Genomic DNA, 24677 nt, shown 5'->3' with positions numbered 1-24677 from the left:
GTCGGCAGCGGAGGGCCGACGAGGGGGAGGAGCCGGAGGGCCTCATCCATGGCAGCCTTGCTCAGTGCCATCTCGCTCGGGATGGACGCCGTTGCGCTGCGCAGCGCCGGCAGCTCGCGGTGGGGTGGGTCTCTGCCCCCCCGCCGTTCGCTCGTCTCCTACCCGTTGCGCCTGGGCGCGGAAGGTTTGGGTATGGCGAAACGCGTTCTTCTCCGCCGGTGCGAGCAGAGGCGGTCTTGAGGTAGCCGGACCGGAGCCGCAATTGCGGCCACGGTGAGGTCGCCGGCGCGTGCGGCTGGTTCCGCTCCCCAATTTACATTACCCCCTAAATTTACAAATAACCCCTAAATTGGATCATCACTATTAATCGCGATCCGATTATTTACACAAAACCCCCCTGAATCGGATCACGATTGTTAACCGCGATCCGAATATTTGCATAAAACTTCCTGTATATTTACATAAAACCCCTTAATTGGGCCTGGTATCCTCTGCGCCGGCCCAATGCCTCCCCTTTCCCGTCCGCCGACGGCGATGGCCGGCCTCGTTCGCGGCGAATGGACTTCCGCTCCTCCTACGAATACACTCCTCTCTCAATGCCGAATATCCACCGCAGTGGATTTCATCATCGGCATCCTCCGCCTGACCGGTGACCGCGGCCCTCACGGCACGCGTCCTCGACGAGCACGCCGCCGGGCTCCCTCGGCGAGCACTACTCTGGGAGGAGGTCCCTGGAAGATGCGTTCAGCGTCTACCCCTTCTCGACCTCCACGAGCTCCTCATTTCCCATCCCGCGAGCGTCGTTGAGTCCGCTGCGCCTCCCCCTAGTCGGCGCTTGACGGTGGCGCCGGATGCGGCGTCGCCGCAGGTGAGCCCCCGGCAGGACTCCGTTTCGACTGCGTCCTCTAGGCTGCGGTGAGAATTCCATATCAATAGACTTGACTTGGGACATCTGATATTCTGATGTAATACCATTTGTTTGTGTTTTGTCTTCCAAAAAAATGTCTGTCTTCGTGAAATCACCCCAGGCCTTCAATCGGCTCCGAACCATTCATGGATCATTGTCCAATTGCTGTGCCTGTGGGTGCAGGGATCATTTGTCTTGTAGTTGACAGGCAGTTTGGACAAATCCTGAACTCATGCTTGCAAACATGGCTTTACCTATTGAGCTTGAGCATGGCAGGTTCCCTAAGCTTTTGCAGAGCTTATGTGCTTCAGCTATGCCTGATTCTAAACTTATTTAGCCGTAGAATGTTTGCAATATGTTTACAGCAAGACCACTTGTTTTTGTCAAAGAAAAGAGAACTGTTTCCATCATTTAAAAATATGCAGCATGCCACTTTCTGCTTTGAAGGATAATGTTATATCAATCTTTTTCTCCCACTTATTATTTGTGAGAACCGTCCAATTTAATATCATTTTAAGCGAAACCGTCGGTCGTTATCATGGAGATGAGAGCTAACATGCACTTGCACAAATGGCGCGTTACGGGTTAACCCACATCTAAACTACTACGGACCAACTTAACCTTTCGCCGAAAATAACATTAAACCCGGTAGTCCCGGTACGTGCTCCAACATATGCCCAAGATCATGCACATGCACATACCGTCACAAGCTCTTACATCACCAATGATCCACAAAGAGCAAATTTTAATACAAGTTAAGCAACTAACCATTACAACATTAATTTAAGAAAAGATTCCGAATCTGAAGTTTAAGGTTCAAATAAAGGATACAAGCCTCGGGCTCACAATAACGTAGAAGAGATAAAAACCATAGAGTCTAGTATTTATCATGATATCCCAAGAACGATACGCAGTGGAAAATATAACGATAGATAATATTAATGGCGTCTTGCTCAAGGACACCATTGACCATATTGGCCAATTCCTCGCCCGCGCCGGGTTCGGCGGGGTAGAAATGGCCAAACACCACTTCCGGCTCACCTGCAACTTAGTATAATAAAGCAATATGAGTACAAAGGTACTCGCAAGACTTACACGAATAAATAGATCAAGGAAAATGCATATGAAGGCTCACAAGAAAGATTTTAGGGTTAAGTAATTTAAATAAGCATGAGCTCCCTAATTCCACCATCTAGCCTCCTAGCATTTTAATTAGCTTGCCCAACCCACCTCAGATTTTAGTTAATTAGATAACTCAATTCCTAAGCATCAACAAGAGTAAACGTAACATGCAACCAACGCTTCGACCAACACTTCTACGAAGATTTCGTAGGATAAAGAGCTTGCTCATAACCGAGAGCGCGGCAATTCGAATTGATTCATTAACCTTGCAAGGGCGTACATCTTTACCCACATGATGCAAGGACCATGCGACTCACCCAACCGATCACATTGGGCAAGGGGGTACTCGCATCAACCTTTCCCGACAAGTTGTAACCATTGAACATCACGCCTAGCTTGCGTGGAGAGTTACCTAGGTCCACCGGGGACACTCCTAAGCCTCTCTACAAAGCCCTACGGCCACATATCTAGGACCGTGCATCAACGATTAGAACTAGAGGGTAATCGGTTTATCCACCCCATGAATGGATATGTGGTAGTACGATAAGTGCTCAATTTCCGAGGTCATCCACGGACGGTCCTTAACCAATTCGAGCGGACTATGCCTCCGAGACTCCTTTCCCTAGGCCCTACCTTCCGCTCGAATTAAGACATAACCATCTCACTAATCCCTTTTTCCGAACTTCCGACAACAAAGGATAAGCACACATATACTAAGAGTGGTGTAGTGAGTAAAGTGATCCTTATTTCAATGTTTCTTGCAACTAAAGATCAAGTCTAAGCATGACTAAGCATTCATTAGATCATTTAATTATTAACTACACGTGACAAGGACACGGAAGTAAGATCAAGAAAGGTCATAACTCAAAAGTAGGATTAACAATGCAATATATAAATATTAACATAAGCATAGATACCCCAAGTGAAATAACTAAATTTAAGCAAGTTAAGTAGGTCAAGGGATCATGCTTAGCTGCTTGCCTTGGTTCTCTTCTTGCTCAACCACACACTCGGCTCCCGGCTCGGTCTCAACGAACTCGGTGGGCTCAACGGGTGCGTCCTCCGGCGTCTCGGTCACTATAATGCATGAATGAGATGTATGCATTAGGATGATGCCAATGATGTGAAAATGAGATGATATGCAATGACATGGTAATAGAAGAAAAATGTCACATCAACGCGAAAGCAAAATCACCATGGCACCACAAGCTTGATTACTAACTTAAACACTAGGACCGAGGCGAATTTCGCTTAACAAAACATCTACAAGCATAAATCATGGTTTAATTTAGGCACACAGGGGATCTCAAAATAAACTCATGAGAGTTGAAATTGCATCAATAGCATATTTGTGGAATTACTTATGTTATTTATAATTTTCAGCCATTAAACTCAAGTGAAATCTTAAAAGATACACAAAGCATCTCTACAAATTCTCAAATAATTACTGGAGGCAAAGTACATGATAACAAAAGTAACAGAAGTGGTTTTATCATTTTATCAATTTTCTATCAAAAGTTATTCATTTTACAAGCTTGCAGGCAGCAAAACCAAAAATGCATTAAAAACCTATCAAACAGTACAGGAACAATTACATAAGCTGGACCATGAGATAGATCATTTCACAAGGAACACAACAATATTTAGTTTGACATTTTTAAAGCATCACACAACAAGATTAACAATTAACTTGGTTTAGCAAGAAAAAACTATAACTCAAGGTACAGGGCTCTAACATGCATAACATTAATTTATCTAAGTAGATCTATTACAGAGGATTCAAACAAAACAAATTTCATAATTTTTGGAGATCTACAACAATTTCTACGCAATTTACAAGTTCACACATGAAATGATAAAGCGAAACGGGCGGCAAACGCTAAATCCACCCGGGCCGGCACCCAACAGGCGCCGACAGGTGGGCCCGGGGAGGGAACGGGGCCGAGTCAAGGCCAGTCGTGGCCTTGACCCGCCGCGGACGCGGCCAGGGCGTGCCGTGGCGCGGCCCGCACGCGAACGCGCGCGCGCGACGTCGCGGCGGCCGGCACGGGGCCGCGGCCCACGGGCGCGAACGCGCAAAGGCGGAGCGCGCGCGGGCAGCGCAGCGCGGAGGGGGCGCTCACCCGCAGCGCGGATGAGCGAGGCGGGGCGGCGGGGAACAGGACGGCGGAGAGCGGCGGCGGCGGACGGGGGCGCGCGTCGGGGAGCGGCGGCGGTGAAGGAAAGGGGCGATTGAGGGCCGGGGTCGAGTGAGTAGGTGGAGGGGAAGCTTCACGCGCGGGGAATCGGGCGGAGGTGGAGCGACGGCGGGGGATTGCGGCGGCGGGCGGCTCGGAGAGGAGGAAGCGGAAGAGGCGAAGGCGTGCGGGGCTAGGGTTGGAGGGGAGAAGGAGAACAGCGCGATTTGAAGTGGGGAGGGGAAGAGAAAGCGGCGAGCGCAGGAGACGAGGAGGCGGCGGCCACGCTGGACGGGCCAGCGGCCGCCAGCGTGCCCCGCCGCGCGGGCGCCCAACGGGCGGGCGCGGAGGGCCGGGGGACGCGGAGGGAGGCGCTGACGTGCGGGCCCGGGCGCACGGAGGAGAGAGGGAGGAGGCAGACAGGTGGGGCCGTGAGAAGGGAAAAAAGAAGAAAGGCAACAGTTCAACTTACAAAATCAAAAACATGCATTTTCCGCGCTCCAAAAATCACCAAATTTTTACTGAAGCAATATCACACCACCAAGAATATAATTCAACAACAAACACCCAAAAAATATGCCAAAACTTGCCCACAATAAATCATCCAAAACTACAGTTTTCAAACTTTCCAAGAATTTTATGGCTCGGCAGAGACATCCAAAAATTTAGTAAAAATATCTAAAAATCATCATTTGAAATCTAGTATTTGAATAAAATATTTGGGGGCACAGCCACATAGCAATTTTTAAACTTCCTTCACAACTTACACATTAAGTCACACAAGAAGATGGATGATCATTATGTAATTAAGTGCATATGATGCTCCTTGATGCTTGGATGATGCTCATGATGATGTTTTAAATTTTATCCCATGCTTTCACATTTTGGGTCGTGACATTATTTCAAAAAATAAGAGCTTTTTCTCACACTTGTATATATCTGCTAACATCTGTATAATCTCGTATATAAAATGCACATCTACTCACTATTCTTGTCTGCAACTTTAATACATTTTCGAAAGGAAAGCAATGCAAAATAAGACCAGATTTTGCCTATAAGTGTTTGTTTGCAAGGCACCTGCAAGATTGACTACTGCCTTGCAAGAGTAAAAAGGCTTCACATCGCAATTATCCCAAATTGACAGTAAATGAACATCACAGAGTTGCTGATGGCCCACCAGTGCTTCAAGATCGATGGTGTAAAGTTTCCTTCTGAATTGAGTGCTCACAAGACATCACTACATAGTTCAGCAATCCCCTGTCAACTTCATCAGATGCATTTCTGCGGAGCAAGCACATCACATACTCCACTGCCACTGCATCACAAGGCGGTGTGATCCTGCCATCGTCTGTGAACTCAAATACCTCAGACAAACTCGGCAACTCACTGAAGACCATTATGCCGAGATATGCCAATGGGACCGCAAACAGTCAAAACTTCCTACGTGCATTGGTGACTACCAAGGCAGTTTAGCGGAGAAGCAGCAGAAGCAATGACCCCGTGTTAATTGGGATCAACGTGAAGTGAGAGGGACAGACTAGTTCGGCTAGCCATCATTCAATCAGATGCCGATCAGGCTGACATCCTCCATGGTGGGATTCCTTTCCGTTAGGCGTCAGAACATGAGAAATTGGCAACGTAGGGTACGTTCGTTTCCTCCCCTCTAGAATTTAGACCATCACATCAAAAAGAATCTTATCATTCAGAAGTATTAAATAAAATCTGTTTATAAAACTTTTTGCACAGATGGGTGCTAATTCGCGAGACAAATTTAATGAGCCTAATTAATCCATAATTTGCCACAGTGATGCTACAGTAATTATCCGCTAATCATGGACTAATATACCTCATTAGATTCGTCTCGCGAATTAGCCCTGGGGTTCTGCAATTAGTTTTGTAATTAGACTTTATTTAATACTTATAAATAATAAGATTCTCTTTGATGTGACCCCTAAACTTTAGGCCCCAGGAAACGAAGGGTGTGTTCGTTTTCTAAGGGTGTGTTTGTTTCCTAGGGCCTAAATTTTAGAGGGGTCACATCAAAGAGAATCTTGTCATTTAGAAGTATTAAATAAAGTCTAATTACAAAACTAATTGCAGAACCCTAGTGCTAATTCACGAGACGAATCTAATGAGGTATATTAGTCCATGATTAGCGGATGATTACTGTAGCATCACTGTGGCAAATTATGAATTAATTAGGCTCATTAAATTTGTCTCGCGAATTAGCACACAGCTGTGAAAAAGTTTTATATACAGATTTTATTTAATACTTCTAAATAGCAAGGTTCTCTTTGATGTGATGGATCTAAAGTTTAGAGAGTAGGAAACGAACAGGCCTCAAGTTTCGGTGATGCTGCTTTGCAATCTAACACTACTGGCTGGTACAACAATCTGTTGGAGCATCGTGCATTTCGGTAATCGTTCCTCTCTGGCCTCACTTTCAGCGTCACAGTTCATACATCAAGGTAGTAGGGGCATTCACGATTTCCATGGCGGGGTATCGCCGCTGTGGGAATGGTTTGGCTCAATTCATGAGAGTTGGGCAAGCAACAAACTGCTGTGACTAGCTTCTGAAGATAACACCTGGAATGTCAGCCAGCTAGGTGCTTTGTGTTTGACTTGCCTGATATAAATAGGTGTTTTTACATGTAAATAATTACTATACATATTAAATTGAGTTTATGCAGCATATTTATATTAACAAAGGTATTTCAAGCTCTCCGATGTAGCAAATTTACCATGGTGGTTTACAGTCAATTTTTGTTTTTGCATCAAACAATCTACGAATCCTTCGTTTGTGCTGCTCCATAACTCCGCAAAACTGGATCATGAAGGCAAAAATATCACGTTAAACCAAAAACTAATGTTTGTGTTGAAAAATGACATAAAGCTAATGTGTTCACACGTGCCGAAGGACATCAGCATAGGAAGCGGATGCAAAACTCAGACTAACAACTTGTCAGGCATGGGCACAACCCAATTCTGACTTGTAGTAGTCTATTTGCAGACCGACAGCAACGGGGTGGTGGCGCAGTTGGCTAGCGCGTAGGTCTCATAGCTTGTTGTGTGATCCTGAGCTCGAGAGTTCGAGCCTCTCACCCCAAAATTATAATTAGGACAGGCCATGATGAAATGCCCTGTGACGCATGGGTCGTCACGATTGGTCCACCCTCCTAGGTGATACCGGGCACCTCTGAGCTTTTTGGTGCATACTTTTTTTACCCCTCATTTTTTTGGCTTGATCCCATCCCAGTTTCTTGAAAATCTGGCCCGTTAATTCCTGATCCAGCGAACGTTATCTCACTAGCTGCTGCAGCCATTCCCCATCGCGTAGCTCGTCTCCAATCCGCCCAGTAACTCGCAGCCTCCGCCGCTGCCAGCAACGATGCCGCCGCCGCCGCACCCTCACCTCCTCCTCGTCCGCTCCCAAAACCTAACTCCTCTCCTCCGGCGAAGCCCCAGCCGCGACACGGCCCTTCGCCGGCCCAGGCGGTTCCTCTCCGCGCGCGCCTCCGGAGCACAGCTCGCCGCTGCGGGCGTCGCAACGGCGCAACAACCTGAACTTGGTTAGTTTTTGGTTTCTCTTTCTCTTCTAATGCTTTTTTTTCAACGTCGGCGTTGGTCGGCAAATTTGCTGTAACTGTGGAGTGCGTTTCGTTGCAGGGGTGGAGGATGCGGTGGTGGGCTTTCTCACCGGCAGGAGGAAGGCCACCGAGGTAGCCCACGCGTAGGTACTAATCCCATTGTTGCTTAGTAAATGTGTACACTGTAAACTTCTTTCCAACGTCGAAATTACAGCATGGGAAGCTTGCCCTGTGTACTACTGAGAGCTGTGGAAGGAGATCTACTTCATCGCCCTGTCTCATATTATCTCCATATTTCTCAGATAGCTAATTTTGCGTGTGTTTTCATGGTCAGGGTGTGGAGAAGTATTGCTCGGAAAGGGGATACGGTGGTTGATGCCACATGCGGGAATGGCAACGACACACTTGCTTTGCTTAAGATGGTGGCTGATCAAAAAGGTCAAGGATGTGTGTATGGGATGGATATTCAAGATTCCGCGATAGAGAGCACTTCCTCTTTTCTGAAAATGGCCGTGGATGATGACCATCAGGTGTGCATTTGAAGTAACTGCAGAAGACATTATGTATGTTGCTAGGTTCCTCTAAAGAAGGAAACATAATGGATAATGACAACAAAAAAAGGCATTCAGCTTTTAGCTTTTCATGAAATATATCTGTACCTTTTGTGACTATACTTGTTTTGTGTGGCAGGGGGAACTAGTTAAGCTATTTCCAATATGTCATAGTAGAATGGAGGAAATTGTTCCCAAAGATGCTCCTGTCAGGTGATCAAGGCCCTTTTGAGTTCATTGCTATTTGAATGTTTATACTCATTTAGTAGTACACCTCAACAAAACAGTTTCCTCGAAATGCTGGTCTGTAGCTACAATCCTAGACATGCTGATTCACCGTGACACGTTTGTTCTAGGCTTGTAGCTTTCAACTTGGGCTACCTTCCAGGAGGAGATAAAACACTAATCACAGTACCTAGGACAACCGAGCTAGCATTGCAGGCTGCCAGCAGAATTCTTAGTTCTGGGGGACTCATAAGTGTTCTTGTCTACATTGGGCATCCAGGTGGAAGGTAAACACCAATTCCAAAAATTGTGCCCATGCACTGTAATATTGTTCTCTTATTGCTAATCATGAAACATTAAATATTATAACTACTCACAGCTCCAGGTTCTGGACAAGGAACATAATTTCTATGAATAGAAAAATAAATAAAATTATTTGCTGTTGGGTTTGTATGGTTTTGACTTGCCAGCACATTCATGTTGTTTAATAGAACACCAAGTTTTGTTCAAGAATCAGTTAAAAGTTAGGTTGTTGATTTTTTTTCCTCTGACTCGTAGGGATGAACTCAATGTTGTTGAATCATTTGCATCAAGCCTTCCAATTGATTCCTGGGTGAGCTGCAAACTTCAAATGGTCAATCGGCCAATTGCTCCAGTGCTCATTCTTCTGAACAAGAAATGATCAGTCTTGGTAGAGGCGTAGAGTGACACAATGTTAGCTCTTAGGCAATGTGAGTGACTAGTGACCATGCTTGCCAATGGAGCTCAGTACCACTGTAATATGGATTCAACTTTCACCTTGGCATTGGCTGCACTTCGGCTGAGTATGCTACATGGGGCACAATATTACGGCCAACTGCTTGGCATTTGTACAAGCTTTGAGGGCAACTGTGGTGTACTCTGCATATTTTAATACCCCTCTTGATTTGTATTGTACTTTTTCATGGCTTGTAGAATTCTCCACTTTTGGTTCTTAGATGTGTTAGCATTTGCTGCAGAAGCCATGTCTTTTAAACAGGAGTACAACGATTCCACAATTGATTGAGTTCAAACTGCAATCACCATGAATAGCAACCTGATAGGCTGATACCCACTCCAGCATTGGGGCAGTTTTTTTTTAAAAAAAACAACGTTAAGTATATGTCTATGGCATGATAAACTCAACTCTTTCCAACAAGAACATAAAGTTTGATTCTAATACTTGCAATATAAAATTATGCATTCCTGTCACATACTAAATTTTATGTCCATTACTTAATCTACCGTGCATGCAAGCACACACTTAGGGCAACATAGAAGGCTCCCTTCTAATTTAAAGAGGTTGAAGGTTGCAAGCTGCTATGGAGTCGATTATCCATGCGCTGCTCACAACTCTGCCACCAGACGCGCAGGCCAGAGCCTGAGCATCTGCTTGGTTACAACCAGTATGGACACCATCCTTGGATTTTGGTTTCACCTTGTCTTGATTTTCCACGCTGTAGACAATGAGGATGAGGGAGCTGTTGTCGACCAACTTCTGCTGGTCTCTTGACACAGGCTTTCTCTGTAGGACATTTCCACCGGCTGCAACCACAAGGTCCTGCAGGTAGCCCCTGTAGGATTTGGAGTAATCTCCATGGAGGTAGAGCTGAATGCCGTCGAATAATTTAGGTTGCTGCATAAAGAAAGATTGTGATTACTAGAACATATCCCTGGGAACAATGATGCTCATGCTAATAAATGTCCTTAACCTAGCATTATACTAATACTGTCAGCAGTACTGTGTAGATAATATGAGACAACCAGATGGAGTATGCAACAAGGGCACACAACCTTACCTTGTTGATAACTCTTTGCCTGCCTAACTTGGGACCCTCACTAACCCCATGTACATCAGTGGTGACTTCAAATCTAACTTCATCAACAGGTTCCATACGATCCATACAAGTTTTAACCCCTATGGAATAAAGTCAGTATTTAGCAACAAATGGTAGCAATTTGACAAGCACTGTTCTGCATAGATATTATGATGGTCACCCAAGGTAGGAAAGCGGACTTACAGTCTATAGAGAGAATCCATTTGCCATTCAGGATTGCCATCAGAAACTTCAGTGTGCGCTTGCAAGCACCGGACAGATCCGTTTTTGCAATAACATGAGTAACACTGGGATTCCAACTAGTTGAGATAGGCACACCAGCTATTTTTGCAAATTCTGATACAATACCCTAAGTGATTTGTTCATTTTTCTATCAGTTGAAATGCGTATGAAGCAAACATCATAAAAATCATCAGGAAAATAAGATGGACACTAGAAAACACCTTTTCTGCAGCAGAAAGGGCTGAACAGCAGAGAACCCACTTCTGTGGTGATCCAGATGGCCATGTCCATTTATTACCAGAATCCTGACAGGGTCTTGCTTGAGATGGCCTGGAAAGCAGTTATGCTACAGTGAATATCCATATCTTTGTCAACCATAACCTTTTTAACTAACATGCCATAAACACTAAGAATACCCTTTTGGTGTTAGTCTCCTCTGAGGCATCTTTTTCGACTCAGTTTCTATTGGCAACTTTGAAGATTGGTGCAAAGGGCACAGCATCACAAAGTTTTCCTGTCAGCAAGAAGAAAAGAAAAAAGTTGGCAATAAGGCGATACAACTGGACTTTGCAAAATATCAAGAAACTATTCTAGTACAGTTGAAAACACTAGTGTAGCAACCGAACTTACATTATCCCATCTACATTCTGGGATCAATTTAGCACAGGTGAAGTGGAAGCTTTTTCGACAACTCATCTCAAAGCATCCAAGTGCAGCACCTTTAATTCCACAGCAAGCACATTTGATCCTTCTACTTCTAGCCAATTCAGTTGCAAGATTAAACACAGAGTCATCTTTGAAGTAGACATCAGGAGCCCTTCGATGAAATAAAAACAAATACGAATTAGCTAGGGATACTGAAATTTAAAACTTTGCCAATATAACGTTCCGTTAGAAAGGGCAACATACCACTCAAGGCAGTTTTTGTGGGAATGTATTACACTAGCCCCTCCACTAAATTCTGCAGGCACTTGTTTCCCATAATGATAGTGAACCATCTCTCCAGATTCCTTTAAAAAAGACATATTTGGTTAATTTATTCATTTAGTAAAAGGAAGGATCTGTAACTTCAAGAGACTTGTCTGCACATACCTCTGTGATATCATCAGACTGGCAGAAAGCACATGAAATCTTAGGAACTTTATCCTCACATTTCTTCAGGACAGCACTGCGTGCAGTGCATGATCTGATAGTTCCTGAGTAACCTGTTTGTTCGATGGCTTTTGCACTACTATTCTTTACTGAAGGAACTGTGCGTATGGCCTCATTAAATAGGCATCTCCCAGGTAAAATGCTTGGCGTATGTGGACCAATGTTTGATTCTGTGCTTTGTTTATTTCTGCCATCCAAGGATTTATATTGGCTGCGGCCTTTTATGAAACTCTGAAGCTGCAGTGGTTCTGTTTCATTTTCAGCCTCTGAAAAAACTCTTATCTTGTCAGCTACAACACCATCAGAAATTCTTCTGAAACGCTTACTTCTTTGTTCAGATGTTTTCTCTGCAGTCTTCAATGCACTATCCCCTGTTATTTCAAGTTTTTGTCGACTGTTTTTATCCATTTTTGAGGACCTTTCTGAAGGCTGGTCCTCAGGTGCTTCAACCTCCAAACCATCATCTTGTGGGGAAACTGTCTCTGTAGATTTATCACTAGAGCAAAGAAATCTACTGCTGTTGCCAGAGACCTTGTTTCCTCCACTTGAAGTATTTCTCTCTCTTTTACTGCTGTTCTTCTTGCATTGCTTTGCATCAATACTTACAGGCATATTTGTAACTTGGTTATCAGCGTCAGATCCTTTTGTACATAACTTAACACAATTGGGCAGTTTTGAATTCTTGTTGCTCCTAGCCCTTGACAACTTTCTCTTCTTAATTTCTTTAAAATTGACAGGCTGAGTGGAATTGGCGTTACTTTCATGGTCTAACTTATCAAATGAACAACCAAGATTCATATCTTCAACATCATCTGTCTCTGTGATTTGATCTAGAACATTCTTCGATTTACCCTGAACAGACAAAACAGCTAAGTTAGGTACACACAAAATGCAAGAACTACATGAATTGTCAGATTGCAAAGGTGGCAGAAGAACTGGAAATTATAGAGCTACTGTCAGTTAACAAAAATACCTGTTTTTTCAGTGGAGTAGATCGCAGCTCAGGGGAGCAAGGTCTTTGGCTCCATTCAAAGATTTCACTGTCAAACATCTCTGAAACCTCAGCTTTGCTCTACAGCACATGGAACCAAATGGTGTGCACAGAAGTTCAGCCAGGAAATAAAATAACAAATGAAAAAAAATGCTCAGAAGAACTTACATTAGGAGTAGCATCATTAGGTATTTCATCATCAGAATCTATGATATCACTGAAGGTAGGTGCATTGTGACGCAAGGGTGTGTTCAATGATAGTGGTTCACTTGAAGTTCCAGCAGTGCCACCTTCTTCTTCCTCTTCTCCCATCAGCCAAAAAAATGGTGATAATGAAGGGCTTTCTGGTCTATCAGAATTCAGTGTTTTATTAATGTCCTCTTCAGCATCACCATTCAGCTTAGTTTTTTGCTCTTCAGGCTTCATAATCTTATTGGGCCTTGTTGGTGTCTCAGATTCAGGAAATGGTGTCACGTGTATTCTTTTGTTAGTGGAGATTGAAGGCTTTGTAGTAGGACAAGATGCAGAAGCTGCAGTAGCCTTGGATGTATTATTTTCCTTCTTGGATGCTACCTTCTTTTTCCGCGACCTTTTAGCCTTGCTACCACTGTTCCCACCACATTGTGATTCATCTTCAAGTGAAAGTAAGAAAGTAAGTCTAGTATATTGTTCAATTTCTCTGAAATTCGATTGTTACAGAGAGTCAAAGACCTAAAACAGCAAATATGCTGAAATAGACTTAACATCTGTGGTCAGAAGACAGAGATGCAAAACAATCGCTGTAAGTATGTAACTAAATCTTGCTCATGTGCCATAAAACAGGAAACTAAATAAAGATTTCTAATTACCTGCAACCTTGGGTGCAGGAGCCAGCTGTGTTGACACAACACTAGTACCTGCTGCAGCTTCCATACTTTTGAAAACAGCCACCAAATTGTCCATGTGAGGTGCTGGCCGTATTTCTATAATCAAAAGACCATCACATGCAATGAGTTTTGCACAATACCTCAAGGAATTACCTAAGCATTTCCAGTAGATACCACTTTCAACAAAATCGGATAATAGCAAATTTATAAATGAAATGCACCAATGGAGCCCAACAAATCATTGTTGGTGCAGATTCCATTGTCTAAAAGGTTTGTGCGGATTTGGAATTTCTTCAGTTAATTTCTACACCAAGCATACGCAATTCAGTTGCTGCAACAATCACCGCAGCAATGAACTAACCTCTTCGACGGAATGGGACCTTGCACACCGGGCAGCTGGACGAAGATTTCATCGACTCCGTCAGGCAGCCGCTGCAATAAGAGACGTGTGAAATCAAATTGAGCAAGACTATAAATAGCGACTATAGTTCATTGGAGAGGAACAAGGGACGGGACTCACTTGCAGAAGATGTGGTTGCAGGTGATGGACACTGCCGAACTCAGCAGGCTCAAGCTGCCAGGACCAGGAAACATTTCAGCAAATACGCAACAAATCGCAAGTCTCAAGATTTACCATTGGGGAATAGCAGAAATGTAAGAAAAGACCTCGACAAAGATCACAGAAACAAAATAATACGGATCCAAGAAAGCAAAGGGAAGGCTGGCGGAGCAGCGCAGCGGCGGGGGCGGCGGCGGCTTACCAGATGGGGCACTTGAGCTCCCGGCCCATCTTCTCAAGGCTCCCCACGTCCGCCATCACGGTCCTTCGATCCCGCCTCCGGATCCTCGGCGACTCTTGCGTTTCCTTGCGGCGATTTCTGATCTCGGTTCTGGGCTTCTGGCACTCTGGCCGTCTGGGAGAGGGGGATTTCGGGGGCATGGTATTTATGGTGGCGGGAGATTTCCCTCCAAGCTTTCGTTCAATTTTTGTGCTCCTCCTTTCGCAAGCTGGCGGGGATCGGGGCGCCTTCCAGAATCCAGAGCGATTCAGCGGCAGCCGGGTCGGAGTCGGCCACTGGGCCGGGCCCCCACCGCGTCTTTTGTGATATACGGGCCTTTAGGGGGAGCGTCAAACTTCGTGCTAAGAAGCAAGAAAAAAATAAATGTGCTAATGAACATTTTAATTTGGACGCCACTCGACCCATTTTTCTGCAGGTGACCGTTGGCGTGCGTATGGTGTTTAAGAAATGATACCACTATATTTGTACCAAGAACTAACCGAATTGAGCTACTGCAGATAGTCAGGATTCCAGTTTTTTGTGATTAACAATGCTATTATATTAGTAGCTGGTGTTATGCTCATCAGCTTTGAGGGGGCATGTTATTAATCAGTCTGTGCGTGATTCCTCGACGGCTTCAAAACCTCGTTCATGATGAGCCCACGGTGTTGGTCGGTCAGAGGACGATCACAAAACTATCAAACTGAACCGTGCTTGATGGACCAAGATAATGTATAGGTGCATGCCCCACCACGCGTCGGTGTAGCATGTTTTTTCCGTGTTTCACATGCACACACGGTTCACGGCAGCCTTTGACGCGTGGCTATGTTTTGCGTGGATCGATCGGTGGGCTTATCAGCTTCACATAAATTTGCCGGGGGCAACGCCAATACTAGCCTTTCAAGACAGTCGTATATATTATTGCCGCCTGCTACGAGCTGCGAGCGTTCGTTGTCGAGACACAGAATGCCATATATAGAGAATACTGCGGCGCTTCTTAACTTTTCGAAGCGTGGTATAGACGATGAATAGTATTTTGTGTTTATTATTTTGAATAAAAAGTTATATCACTGTCGCAAAGACCATAAAACTGTTTTGCTAAGGTATGTATGCATGGATCGTGAACGCATGTAATTTATCCAAAGTAGGATTTGGCATTCTCATTTGTTCCTCCGAAAGACACGGAGGGTATGAATATTAAAAGAGTAAAATGCACTACCGGCACTCGAACTTGACTCATAGTGTCATCTAGTTAGATCCCCAAACTTTCAAAATGGACACTCAGCTCCACAAACTTCCTAATTGTGTCACGTGAAGTCCAAATTACCATTTATAAGTTATAAAGCGGAAGTATTTATGTTGATGTGGAGCTTACATGTGTCCCAAATTTTATTTTTAAATTTTTTTGCTCAACTCTTATATTTTTGAAATTTTCTCCAAAATTGTGTTTCAAAACTTTATGCCCGAATATCGTTTCCAATGTTTCCTCCAAAATTTGTTCTTTTTTGTTTTCTAATTTTTAAAGATTTTGGCATATGAGTTTCATTTTCCTACAAAATTTTATACAATATTTGAACATAATTGTACAAGTAAATTTGTTATGATTTTTTTACATATATATGTTTTATATATAATTTTGTATTTAAACAATTATATGACTTTCGGTTTAGCTTAAACAATTGTAATTTGGACCTCACGTGATACGATTAGCAAGTTTAAGGATCTGAATGTGCATTTTGACACCCGAACCGAATTTAAGATCCGGCCGTGTATCCTACTCTTATTAAAAGGTAGAACACCTTCCTCCTGTACTGAGAAAATTAGTTGTAACCATCCTTTGCGATAAGGTATAATCGATCGATTGGATTGGGATCAATATGGATTAACAGTTGCATGCTCGCAGACTAAGTATACCTTAGTTTTTTAGATCTTCGTGTAGGAATCTTTCTAACCAGGTTCGAATTTTAAACTCAACATGGTGGTCAAAGCGTGTATAGAGTACGCGGCGTCCAATCTCGCTAATTACTAAGACAATAGGTAATTGTATCGTCCATTATTCCCAAATTAAGCACGAAATATATAAAGCACTGTTGCGGTTTGCTACCAAAAGTTGTACCATTACAGACTTGTTAATTTGTCTTGCGTTTTCCTCATTTTATCGTTGGTGGTGTCGCTAGGGAAAACGGACGGCCAAATTGGCTCGTGGACGCTGTAGGATGGCTTGATCACCACTGCGTGGGCATAGGCTGCTCGCGTATCGCATTCGCGTCGCTAGAGCCCCGTGTCTTCGTCCGCTGCCATGCCGTCCACGAGCGCAATTAATAAAATGCCCCCGCCCTCCTACTCCTTTCCACTCACCGATGAAGGCACTCGATCTGGCCAAGAAGAGTACTACACCACGTGGGAGCTCACACCGCGGTCTACTGCCATGGCCATCCTGAACCACGGCGACACCACCACAGCGAACGGCAGCAGCCCGGCCGACGCCGCCGCCGTTGCACCTGCCATGCCTTCGCTTGTTCAGCCGCCGCTGGACGCCGACGAGTTCCGCAGGCAGGGGCGCCTGGTCGTGGACTTCATCGCGGACTACTACACGCGCATCGACGAGCACCCCGTGCGTCCAGCCGTCGCTCCGGGGTTCCTGGCCCGGCAGCTTCCCGACACTGCGCCGGCGCGGCCAGAGCCCGGCGACGACGCGCTCGCCGCGGCGCTCCGCGACGTCCGCGACCTCATCCTGCCCGGCGTCACGCACTGGCAGAGCCCCCGCCACTTCGCGCACTTCGCGGCCACGGCCAGCAATGTGGGTGCCCTCGGCGAAGCCCTCACCGCGGGGCTTAACATCAACCCCTTCACGTGGGCAGCCTCGCCGGCAGCCACCGAGCTCGAGGTCGTTGTCACCGACTGGCTCGGCAAGGCGCTGCACCTCCCGGAGAGCTTGCTGTTTTCTGGAGGCGGCGGGGCCACACTGCTGGGGACGTCCTGCGAGGCCATGCTCTGCACCCTCGTTGCAGCGAGGGACCGGAAGCTCGCCGAGATAGGCGAGGAGCGGATAGGAGACCTCGTCGTCTACTGCTCCGACCAGACCCATTTCTCCTTCCAGAAGGCCGCGCGCATTGCCGGCATCCGCCGGGGAAACTACCGCGAGATACCAACGTCCAGGGAGAGCGGCTTCACTCTCTCGCCCAAGGTGCTCCGTGCCGCCGTGCGTGCTGACGAGGCGGCGGGCAGGGTCCCGCTGTTCCTGTGCGCCACGGTGGGGACCACCCCGACGGCGGCGGTCGACCCTCTCCGCGAGCTCTGCGCCACCGTGGCCGGGCACGGCGTGTGGGTGCACGTGGACGCGGCCTACGCCGGCGCCGCGTGCGTGTGCCCGGAGTTCCGCCACGCCATCGCTGGCGCGGAGGCGGTGGACTCGTTCAGCACCAACCCGCACAAGTGGCTCCTCGCCAACATGGACTGCTGCGCGCTGTGGGTGCGGCGGCCCGAGGCGCTGACGGCCGCGCTCGGCACCGACCACGACGTGATCCTCAAGGACCCGTCGTCGGAGCGGGACTGCGGCCGTGGCGTGGTGGACTACAAGGACTGGCAGGTCGCGCTGAGCCGCCGGTTCCGCGCGCTGAAGCTGTGGCTCGTGCTACGGTGCCACGGCGTCGAGGGTCTGCGCGGCTTCGTGCGCGCCCACGTGCGTATGGCCGCGGCGTTCGAGGACATGGTGCGCGCCGACGCGCGGTTCGAGGTGCCCGTGCCGAGGCAGTTCGCGCTGGTGTGCTTCCGGCTGCGCTCCGCCGCCGCTGGGGAGAAGCGCGCCCGTGACGGTGACGACGCGGAGCCTAACGAGCTCAACAGGAGGCTCCTCGAGGCGGTGAACGCGACGGGGCGGGCGTACATGAGCTCCGCCGTGGTCGGCGGCATCTACGTGCTGCGCTGCGCCATCGGCAACTCGCTCACCGAGGAGCGGCACGTCCGGGAGGCGTGGTGCGTGGTGCAGGAGCAAGCCACCGTTGTCTTGGCTGCCGCGGCGTGCACGGAGGAACGTGCGGTACACAGTGCCCGTTGCGCCGATGCTCCAGCTGCTGTTCCTCCTGTGCAGAATGAGGTTTCCCTCCATTCATTCTTGAACAGTTAGGGGCGACTTGGCGACTCTTGCCATTGTGGCTTGCAAGTTGCAAGGCCTTGTTTGGATTGTAAAAGCTGGGGTCTGTTTGGATCCTTAGCTATTTTTTCAAGTTAATTGTTTTTTTTCTGAAGGGTTGAAGTTAATTGTTTATAATGCCATAGTTGGCTCGCATGGTAAGTAAATGGCATTGTAGGGTAATCTACTAAAAGGCATGGTAACTATAAGCTGGTTAAAGCTAGGAAAAGACATCTTATGGGATTATTACATTCTGGTTTGTGGATTGTAAAAGTTAAGGCTAAAAGCTGAGGTGCTTCATGCTTGGATAAGCTAGGTATTTAAACAAAGGATTTGTTTCATAATCTTATAGTTTCTAACCGAGCCTTAGTCCAATCTTCGGAGCACATCTTTGGCCCTCCACAATGTGAGTGAAGCCCAAAACTATTCACTAGAGCCACATCAGAGAGAAGCTAGATCCGCTTTCACAGTTGCAGCATTCAAGTATCACTCATGGATCCCACAAACTGAAATAAAGAATCTGCATATGGGCTCCATTCATCCACTACTCACTAGTTTGCCTGAACAACACAGAGGAATCAAGTGCACGTATTTTACTTTTCCTTTTTTTAATCAGCAAGGCATCGGTGAACCTACAAGCATCGCTGCTAGAATTTTTGGCACGTATTTTACTTTTTCTTTTTTTTAATCAGCAGGGCTACGGTGAACCTACAAGCATCGCTGCTAAAATTTTTGGCACAAGCATCGCACGCTGCAGCATAAAGAGTGAAGCCTCAACCTATCACTCTTGGAGCACATTGTGGAGGACCTTAATGTTCAAGCTTCTGACATGGATTATATCGAGATTGTAGCTTAAACAAGATCTACATTTTGTAGTTGACATTTTTTTTATTTGATAGCTTTTAGGATCCTAAATATTCGATATAACTTTTCAGATCTATTTTTACAAACGGGTCTTTTGAATTTTCAAACAACCTCGGATGAAGACAAACTAGTAATCTCCATAAGATTTACAACTTTATAGTTGACAATGACAACTTGTCACATTCGGGATCCTTTATGGTCCCAATATTTATTATGATTTCATAGATTTACTTTAAAATGAAGTTTTGAATTTTTCAAATGACCTTGCTTGAAGACAAATTGTATATCAAAATCATAGAGATTAATGAAATCTTAAATTAACTTTATAGTTCGCAACTCTTCGTTTAAGGTCGTTTAGATGACCAAATATGAAATACAAGGAAGATATTATCGGTGTTTTATCGGCTGCCCACCGAGGGGTATGCCCAAGGTGGTAAGTTTAGATGAGGAGACGCCGAGATCACGAACTTGAAGGTGCAAGGAACACAAAATTTAGACAGGTTCGGGCCGCGAGGTGCGTAATACCCTACGTCCTGTGTGGTGGTTTGTATTCCCTTGGGTGTAGAACGATCTTGGGATGATCCGCTTTGAACGGGTCCCTGCCCCCCTTATATATCTGGGAGGTCAGGATTACAAGAATTCTAGTCCAATACTAGATAAGGAATCGTAACTGAATACAACTCGAGTAGATTCCTTCTGTACCGACTAGCTTTATCTCCTATTCATACGGGATAAATAAGAGATAAATGAGATAAATAAGAGATAAGATGGGCTTTATCTCTTAAGCCTGTTTAAACTACGTTACGTACACAGTCCCGTGGCCCCGGGTCTAACAAGCCCCCGAGCTCTTCGTAGCTGAGTATTATTGGCTTCTCGAGTACTTTCGAAGTAGTCTTCGGCTTCTTTTGAAGCTCCGTCTTGAAGTTGTTCTTCGAGTACTTTCTTGGCTGTATCGAAGCTATGAGTCGCTCACGCCCTGAATTACTTCTTTGGTATGGTATGCGATTGAAAAATTGCTCCATATGAAGTAGCCCCCGAGCCCCGCAGCCCCCGAGCGTTGAACCCAAATCTCCCAGGTTTGGGAAAAAAGATCCAAGAATCATGGCATTGGTGTTACTCTGAAATCTCGAGAAAAACTCTTCGCCTTCTGCATAGTAAAATTAAGCCTCCCGCTGGTTTATTTAACCGCGCAGTGACTTAGGGTTTCTTCTGCACTCTCAATCTTCATATGAGTCATCTTCGAGTAGTTTTGCGGCATCCAGCCCCTGAGCTTACGAACCAGGAGAGCCGAAGGAGCCATATCGAGTAGTGTGCATCGCCCAGCCCCTGAGCCTGGGAACTAGCGGAACTTTGATGGCACGCTGTGCTGCCTGGAGGGTTGTTGCATAATACGAAGATACCGAGTAGTACTCAGTAATAATGTGAAGACACAAAAATTTATTCGGTGTAAAAATTATTGTGTCAAGCTCTTTATTAGGCCATTTAAATCTCCCGAGCAGTCCACCTGTTACGTTTAAGCGCTTGGTCCTGTTTTAGCCGTTGCTGATAGCGTGTATGAGATCTTTATCTCGTGTACGCATAGAGGCGTTAGGCGTGACAAAAGAGCCGAGGCTTCACGGATTAAGGCATGTGCTACCCGAGTAGATTAGCGACCGTTAAGAGGAGACAACGAGCGGAAAGTAGTCGTCATGCGACAAAGAGGATGCGCAGTGCGCAAAAGTAGTCGATGAAGTGTAGCTCTGGAGGGTTTCAATGTCCGTCGAGAGACGTACACAAATAGGTAGTTGACGAAGTCTAGCTCTGGAGGGATTCATGCCCGTCGAGACATGTACACAGATAAGTAGTCGATCATGGTGTAGCCCCCGAGGGTTTCATATCCGTCGAGAGGCGTACCAAAAAAGGTAGCTGATCATGGCGTAGCCCCCGAGGGTTTCATGCCCGTCGAGAGGCGTACCCAAAAAGATAGCCGATTCTGTGAAGAACAAGTCGGAAAAGATATAAGTCACTTAGCTTGATTCGTGGACGAATGTCGATGAAGCCGTGGAGCTCGTTGATGGAGCTGTGACGATTTGTTGATGAAGCTCGACTAGTCGGAATCGATTCCGACTAGTTTTTAAGTCAAGGCGAGTAGTCGAAGTAGTCGTCGGCGGGCAGCCGATCGTCCTCGCGAAGTCGAGGTAGTCGAACTCGTCGCTGGTGAACTGGAAAAATGCCATCGAGTTCGCCGGTGGATCTTCGACGCGCTCCCCTACCTGGCGCGCCAGCTGTCGGTGTTTTACCGGCTGCCCACCGAGGGGTATGCCCAAGGTGGTAAGTTTAGATGAGGAGACGCCGAGATCAAGAACTCGAAGGTGCAAGGAACACAAAATTTAGACAGGTTCGGGCCGCGAGGTGCGTAATACCCTACGTCCTGTGTGGTGGTTTGTATTCCCTTGGGTGTAGAACGATCTTGGGATGATCCGCTTTGAACGGGTCCCTGCCCCCCTTATATATCCGGGAGGTCAGGGTTACAAGAATTCTAGTCCAATACTAGATAAGGAATCGTAACTGAATACAACTCGAGTAGATTCCTTCTGTACCGACTAGCTTTATCTCCTATTCATACGGGATAAATAAGAGATAAATGAGATAAATAAGAGATAAGATGTGCTTTATCTCTTAAGCCTGTTTAAACTACGTTATGTACACAGTCCCGTGCCCCCGGGTCTGACAGATATGAAGTCAAAATAATAGCATAAAATAGCATCCTACCGTCCTCATCTAAGGCTTATTTGAATCATCTAGAGTTATGGTTAGCTGGCTAATGCCTTTCTATTACCTGGCTAATTATAAGCTAGCTAACCATTAGGTGCGTGGGGGAGAGAGGTTTTTGGATCCACCTGATAACGGGTTTTAATTAGTTGGAGTGGTAACGCTACTCTACCTTTTCTTTAATTGTATTTATGGTTGCACCAATATAAAAGTAGAGATGGGTAATATTTAGTTAAGACTATGGGCATTTTAGTGTTTTGTCAATCCATTAGTTGCTTAGAACCAGGAAGGTGGATATGGGTGTTACGTAGTCTGTCTGGATTAGCTAGAGCTAAAATTAACTAGCTAGCGGTATCAGGTGAGTGGATTAAAACAAGATCTAGTCATAAAAAATCACGTGACCTGTAACTTGAAATGTAGATGCTCACTTTGAGTTTAAGGATCTCGACGAGAATCCATGAAAGTTTTAAGGATCCGTGTGCATTTACTCCTCGGGTTCACCAATGCTTAACTGCATGCATGCATACGAGTGTCTTTTTTGAAAGGAAGCTAAGCATCAAGCATGCAGATGCGCTTAGTGCCACAACGGCGGCAAGCCGGCAAGCACATCGTACATATATACTGGTACCACATAGCAGTGGCGTACATGTACAGGAAGCTTGGGCCGTGCTGTCGACGCAATCAACAGAATCGACACCAACGACCGGGTATCTCGTGATAGTATCACTTGGATTGATGCCTTGTACGAGATCGGATTAGTCCTGGGATCGCGTGATGCACTGACGTGCGGCTCGCAGATCGGATCCGCGCACGTTGGCCTGGCCTGTATGTGCGATGCGGGCACGTGCTCTGCCTGGCTTTGGCTGCGCCCCCGTCCTGCCTGCTGCGCGTGGACCATCTCTCGCGGCAATCGCCATTCGCGAGGAAGATAATTGGCATTGTGGGTAATGCGTGGTAGGGGAGCCAGGTATGTACGTACGGCATCTTAAAATTTAGCGTAAATAATCTAAAAATCAATCTTTAATTTTATATAATTTTGAGCTAAAAAAATATAAGAATCAGGTTAGATTGTGAAAAAATCACTAGGACCATAGTCGGTTACCACTCCTACATACGTTATAAGTTTGTCGACAAGGCCGATAGCCAATCTAGACTATATATGGTACATATAATATGACATGGCATGAATAAATAAAGTGCACTCGAAAACAATGTTCACATGAAACATTTCGTACATATCTCGTAGCAGATGAATTAAATTTGCGGTCATCGTCGCTCGCAGTGTTATCATCCGTGTTGGTGTCATCAGCACTGTTTTTCTAGAAGGCTATATGATTCTTTTGTAGCAACTACTACCGCCAGCTTATCTAGTAGGTTTCCTGTAGTGCTCGTATTGATAAAAATTGTCAGTGGTCATCTCTGTTAGTATACCAACTCATTTACTGTTTTTTTTCTTTTCCATTCTCACTGCGAGATGCATGCTTCTAAGTTCTAAACGATATTACCGTCAATGCTCTGAAAACTAGAAAGGCAATTATTAATTAAAAACTAGCAGCGCAAAGATACAGAAGGTATTGAAGCAGCTCAAGAAAATTTGCCCCCAGGGCGGAGCTGCACCGAGGGAGAGTGGGCACACCCCATTTGGCCTAGAATTGTCCAAGTGTTTCCACGTCTTACGGTGTTAGCTAATTAACTTGCTATGTGCAAAAAGATGCTATCAAGCCTTTCTTCTTTTCTTGCTCGTGCACACAAAATACTTTATATGGTTTGTTTTTGTTACATATAATATTTTTTTTTTCAAAATACAGTACTAGCGCAGACGCTCCCAAACACACGCGCACACTCACATCTATGAATACATGCATTGGCAGGTTTCACTATAAGAAACCTTAGCTTAGTTCGCACACATATCACATTTTATGATATTGTTAGTTTAAACACTGGAGCTAGTGAGATCTTAAATATGTCATCTATCCACAGCCAATATCCTCTAAAATTAAGAGTGCAAGGTCAAGGAGCTGGCATGCGAGGAGACGGCACTAGCCGCATTTGACTTCCTGCAGTGCCTAGGAGCCAAAGGCTAGCGCCATATAGCAGGTCTCCCATTCGGTAAAACTAGCTAGCAAAGCTTCTCAGGTCAGGTCAGGAGTTAGCATACAGACCCTTTTCAAAAAATTGATAGGGTAGCATCTCAATCTACACCTAAGTATGTGACGCATTATTATACACTAATTACATGCCTAAATCCTAAAGCAGAATCGTCGAAAGGATTAACTGCAGTCACGTAGTTAGCAACTGCCGTTTTCCCTGTGCTCCGGGGCACTGGGCTGGCCACCTTCGTGAGCGCTGGGACAGGCACGACAAGGCAGCCACAAAGCGAAGTTCTCCGGCGCAAGGGTGCGTGCTCGTTCTCGCGAGCTTCTTGCCGAAAGATCGACGCAGGATATTGGATGGATGAGCTCAGTTTTGAGGCCGTTTTTTCTCTCGCACTGGAT

The 24677-nt window shown here is 45.8% G+C and overlaps 3 protein-coding genes across 3 annotated transcripts; 2 read left to right on the top strand and 1 right to left on the bottom strand.

The window, feature by feature from the left end:
* Positions 1–7467: 7467 nt before the first annotated feature.
* Positions 7468–9544, top strand: LOC112883845 (putative rRNA methylase YtqB). The gene is made up of 6 exons (XM_025949089.1): positions 7468–7775; positions 7873–7936; positions 8128–8323; positions 8484–8557; positions 8701–8856; positions 9128–9544. The coding sequence occupies exons 1-6, from the start codon at positions 7595–7597 to the stop codon at positions 9249–9251; spliced, it is 795 nt and encodes a 264-aa protein (XP_025804874.1). The 5' UTR covers positions 7468–7594; the 3' UTR covers positions 9252–9544.
* A 207-nt stretch (positions 9545–9751) lies between these two features.
* LOC112883844 (protein BREAST CANCER SUSCEPTIBILITY 1 homolog) lies at positions 9752–14597 on the bottom strand. Its single transcript, XM_025949088.1, has 14 exons — positions 14418–14597; positions 14177–14230; positions 14018–14088; positions 13639–13752; positions 12959–13422; positions 12773–12871; positions 11740–12651; positions 11557–11657; positions 11278–11464; positions 11064–11161; positions 10869–10977; positions 10609–10774; positions 10387–10505; positions 9752–10223 (listed from the first exon to the last, which is right to left on the bottom strand). The coding sequence occupies exons 1-14, from the start codon at positions 14594–14596 to the stop codon at positions 9882–9884; spliced, it is 3015 nt and encodes a 1004-aa protein (XP_025804873.1). The 5' UTR covers position 14597; the 3' UTR covers positions 9752–9881.
* A 2124-nt stretch (positions 14598–16721) lies between these two features.
* On the top strand, positions 16722–18682 carry LOC112886565 (tyrosine decarboxylase-like). The gene has a single exon (XM_025952505.1). The coding sequence runs from the start codon at positions 16735–16737 to the stop codon at positions 18559–18561; it is 1827 nt and encodes a 608-aa protein (XP_025808290.1). The 5' UTR covers positions 16722–16734; the 3' UTR covers positions 18562–18682.
* The last annotated feature ends 5995 nt before the right edge of the window (positions 18683–24677 follow it).

Source organism: Panicum hallii, chromosome 3, assembly GCF_002211085.1.
Source record: "Panicum hallii strain FIL2 chromosome 3, PHallii_v3.1, whole genome shotgun sequence".
In the NCBI taxonomy this organism is placed as follows: domain Eukaryota; kingdom Viridiplantae; phylum Streptophyta; class Magnoliopsida; order Poales; family Poaceae; genus Panicum; species Panicum hallii.
Note: the sequence above shows the minus strand (reverse complement) of the source record. Positions and strands in the feature narration are given on the sequence as shown.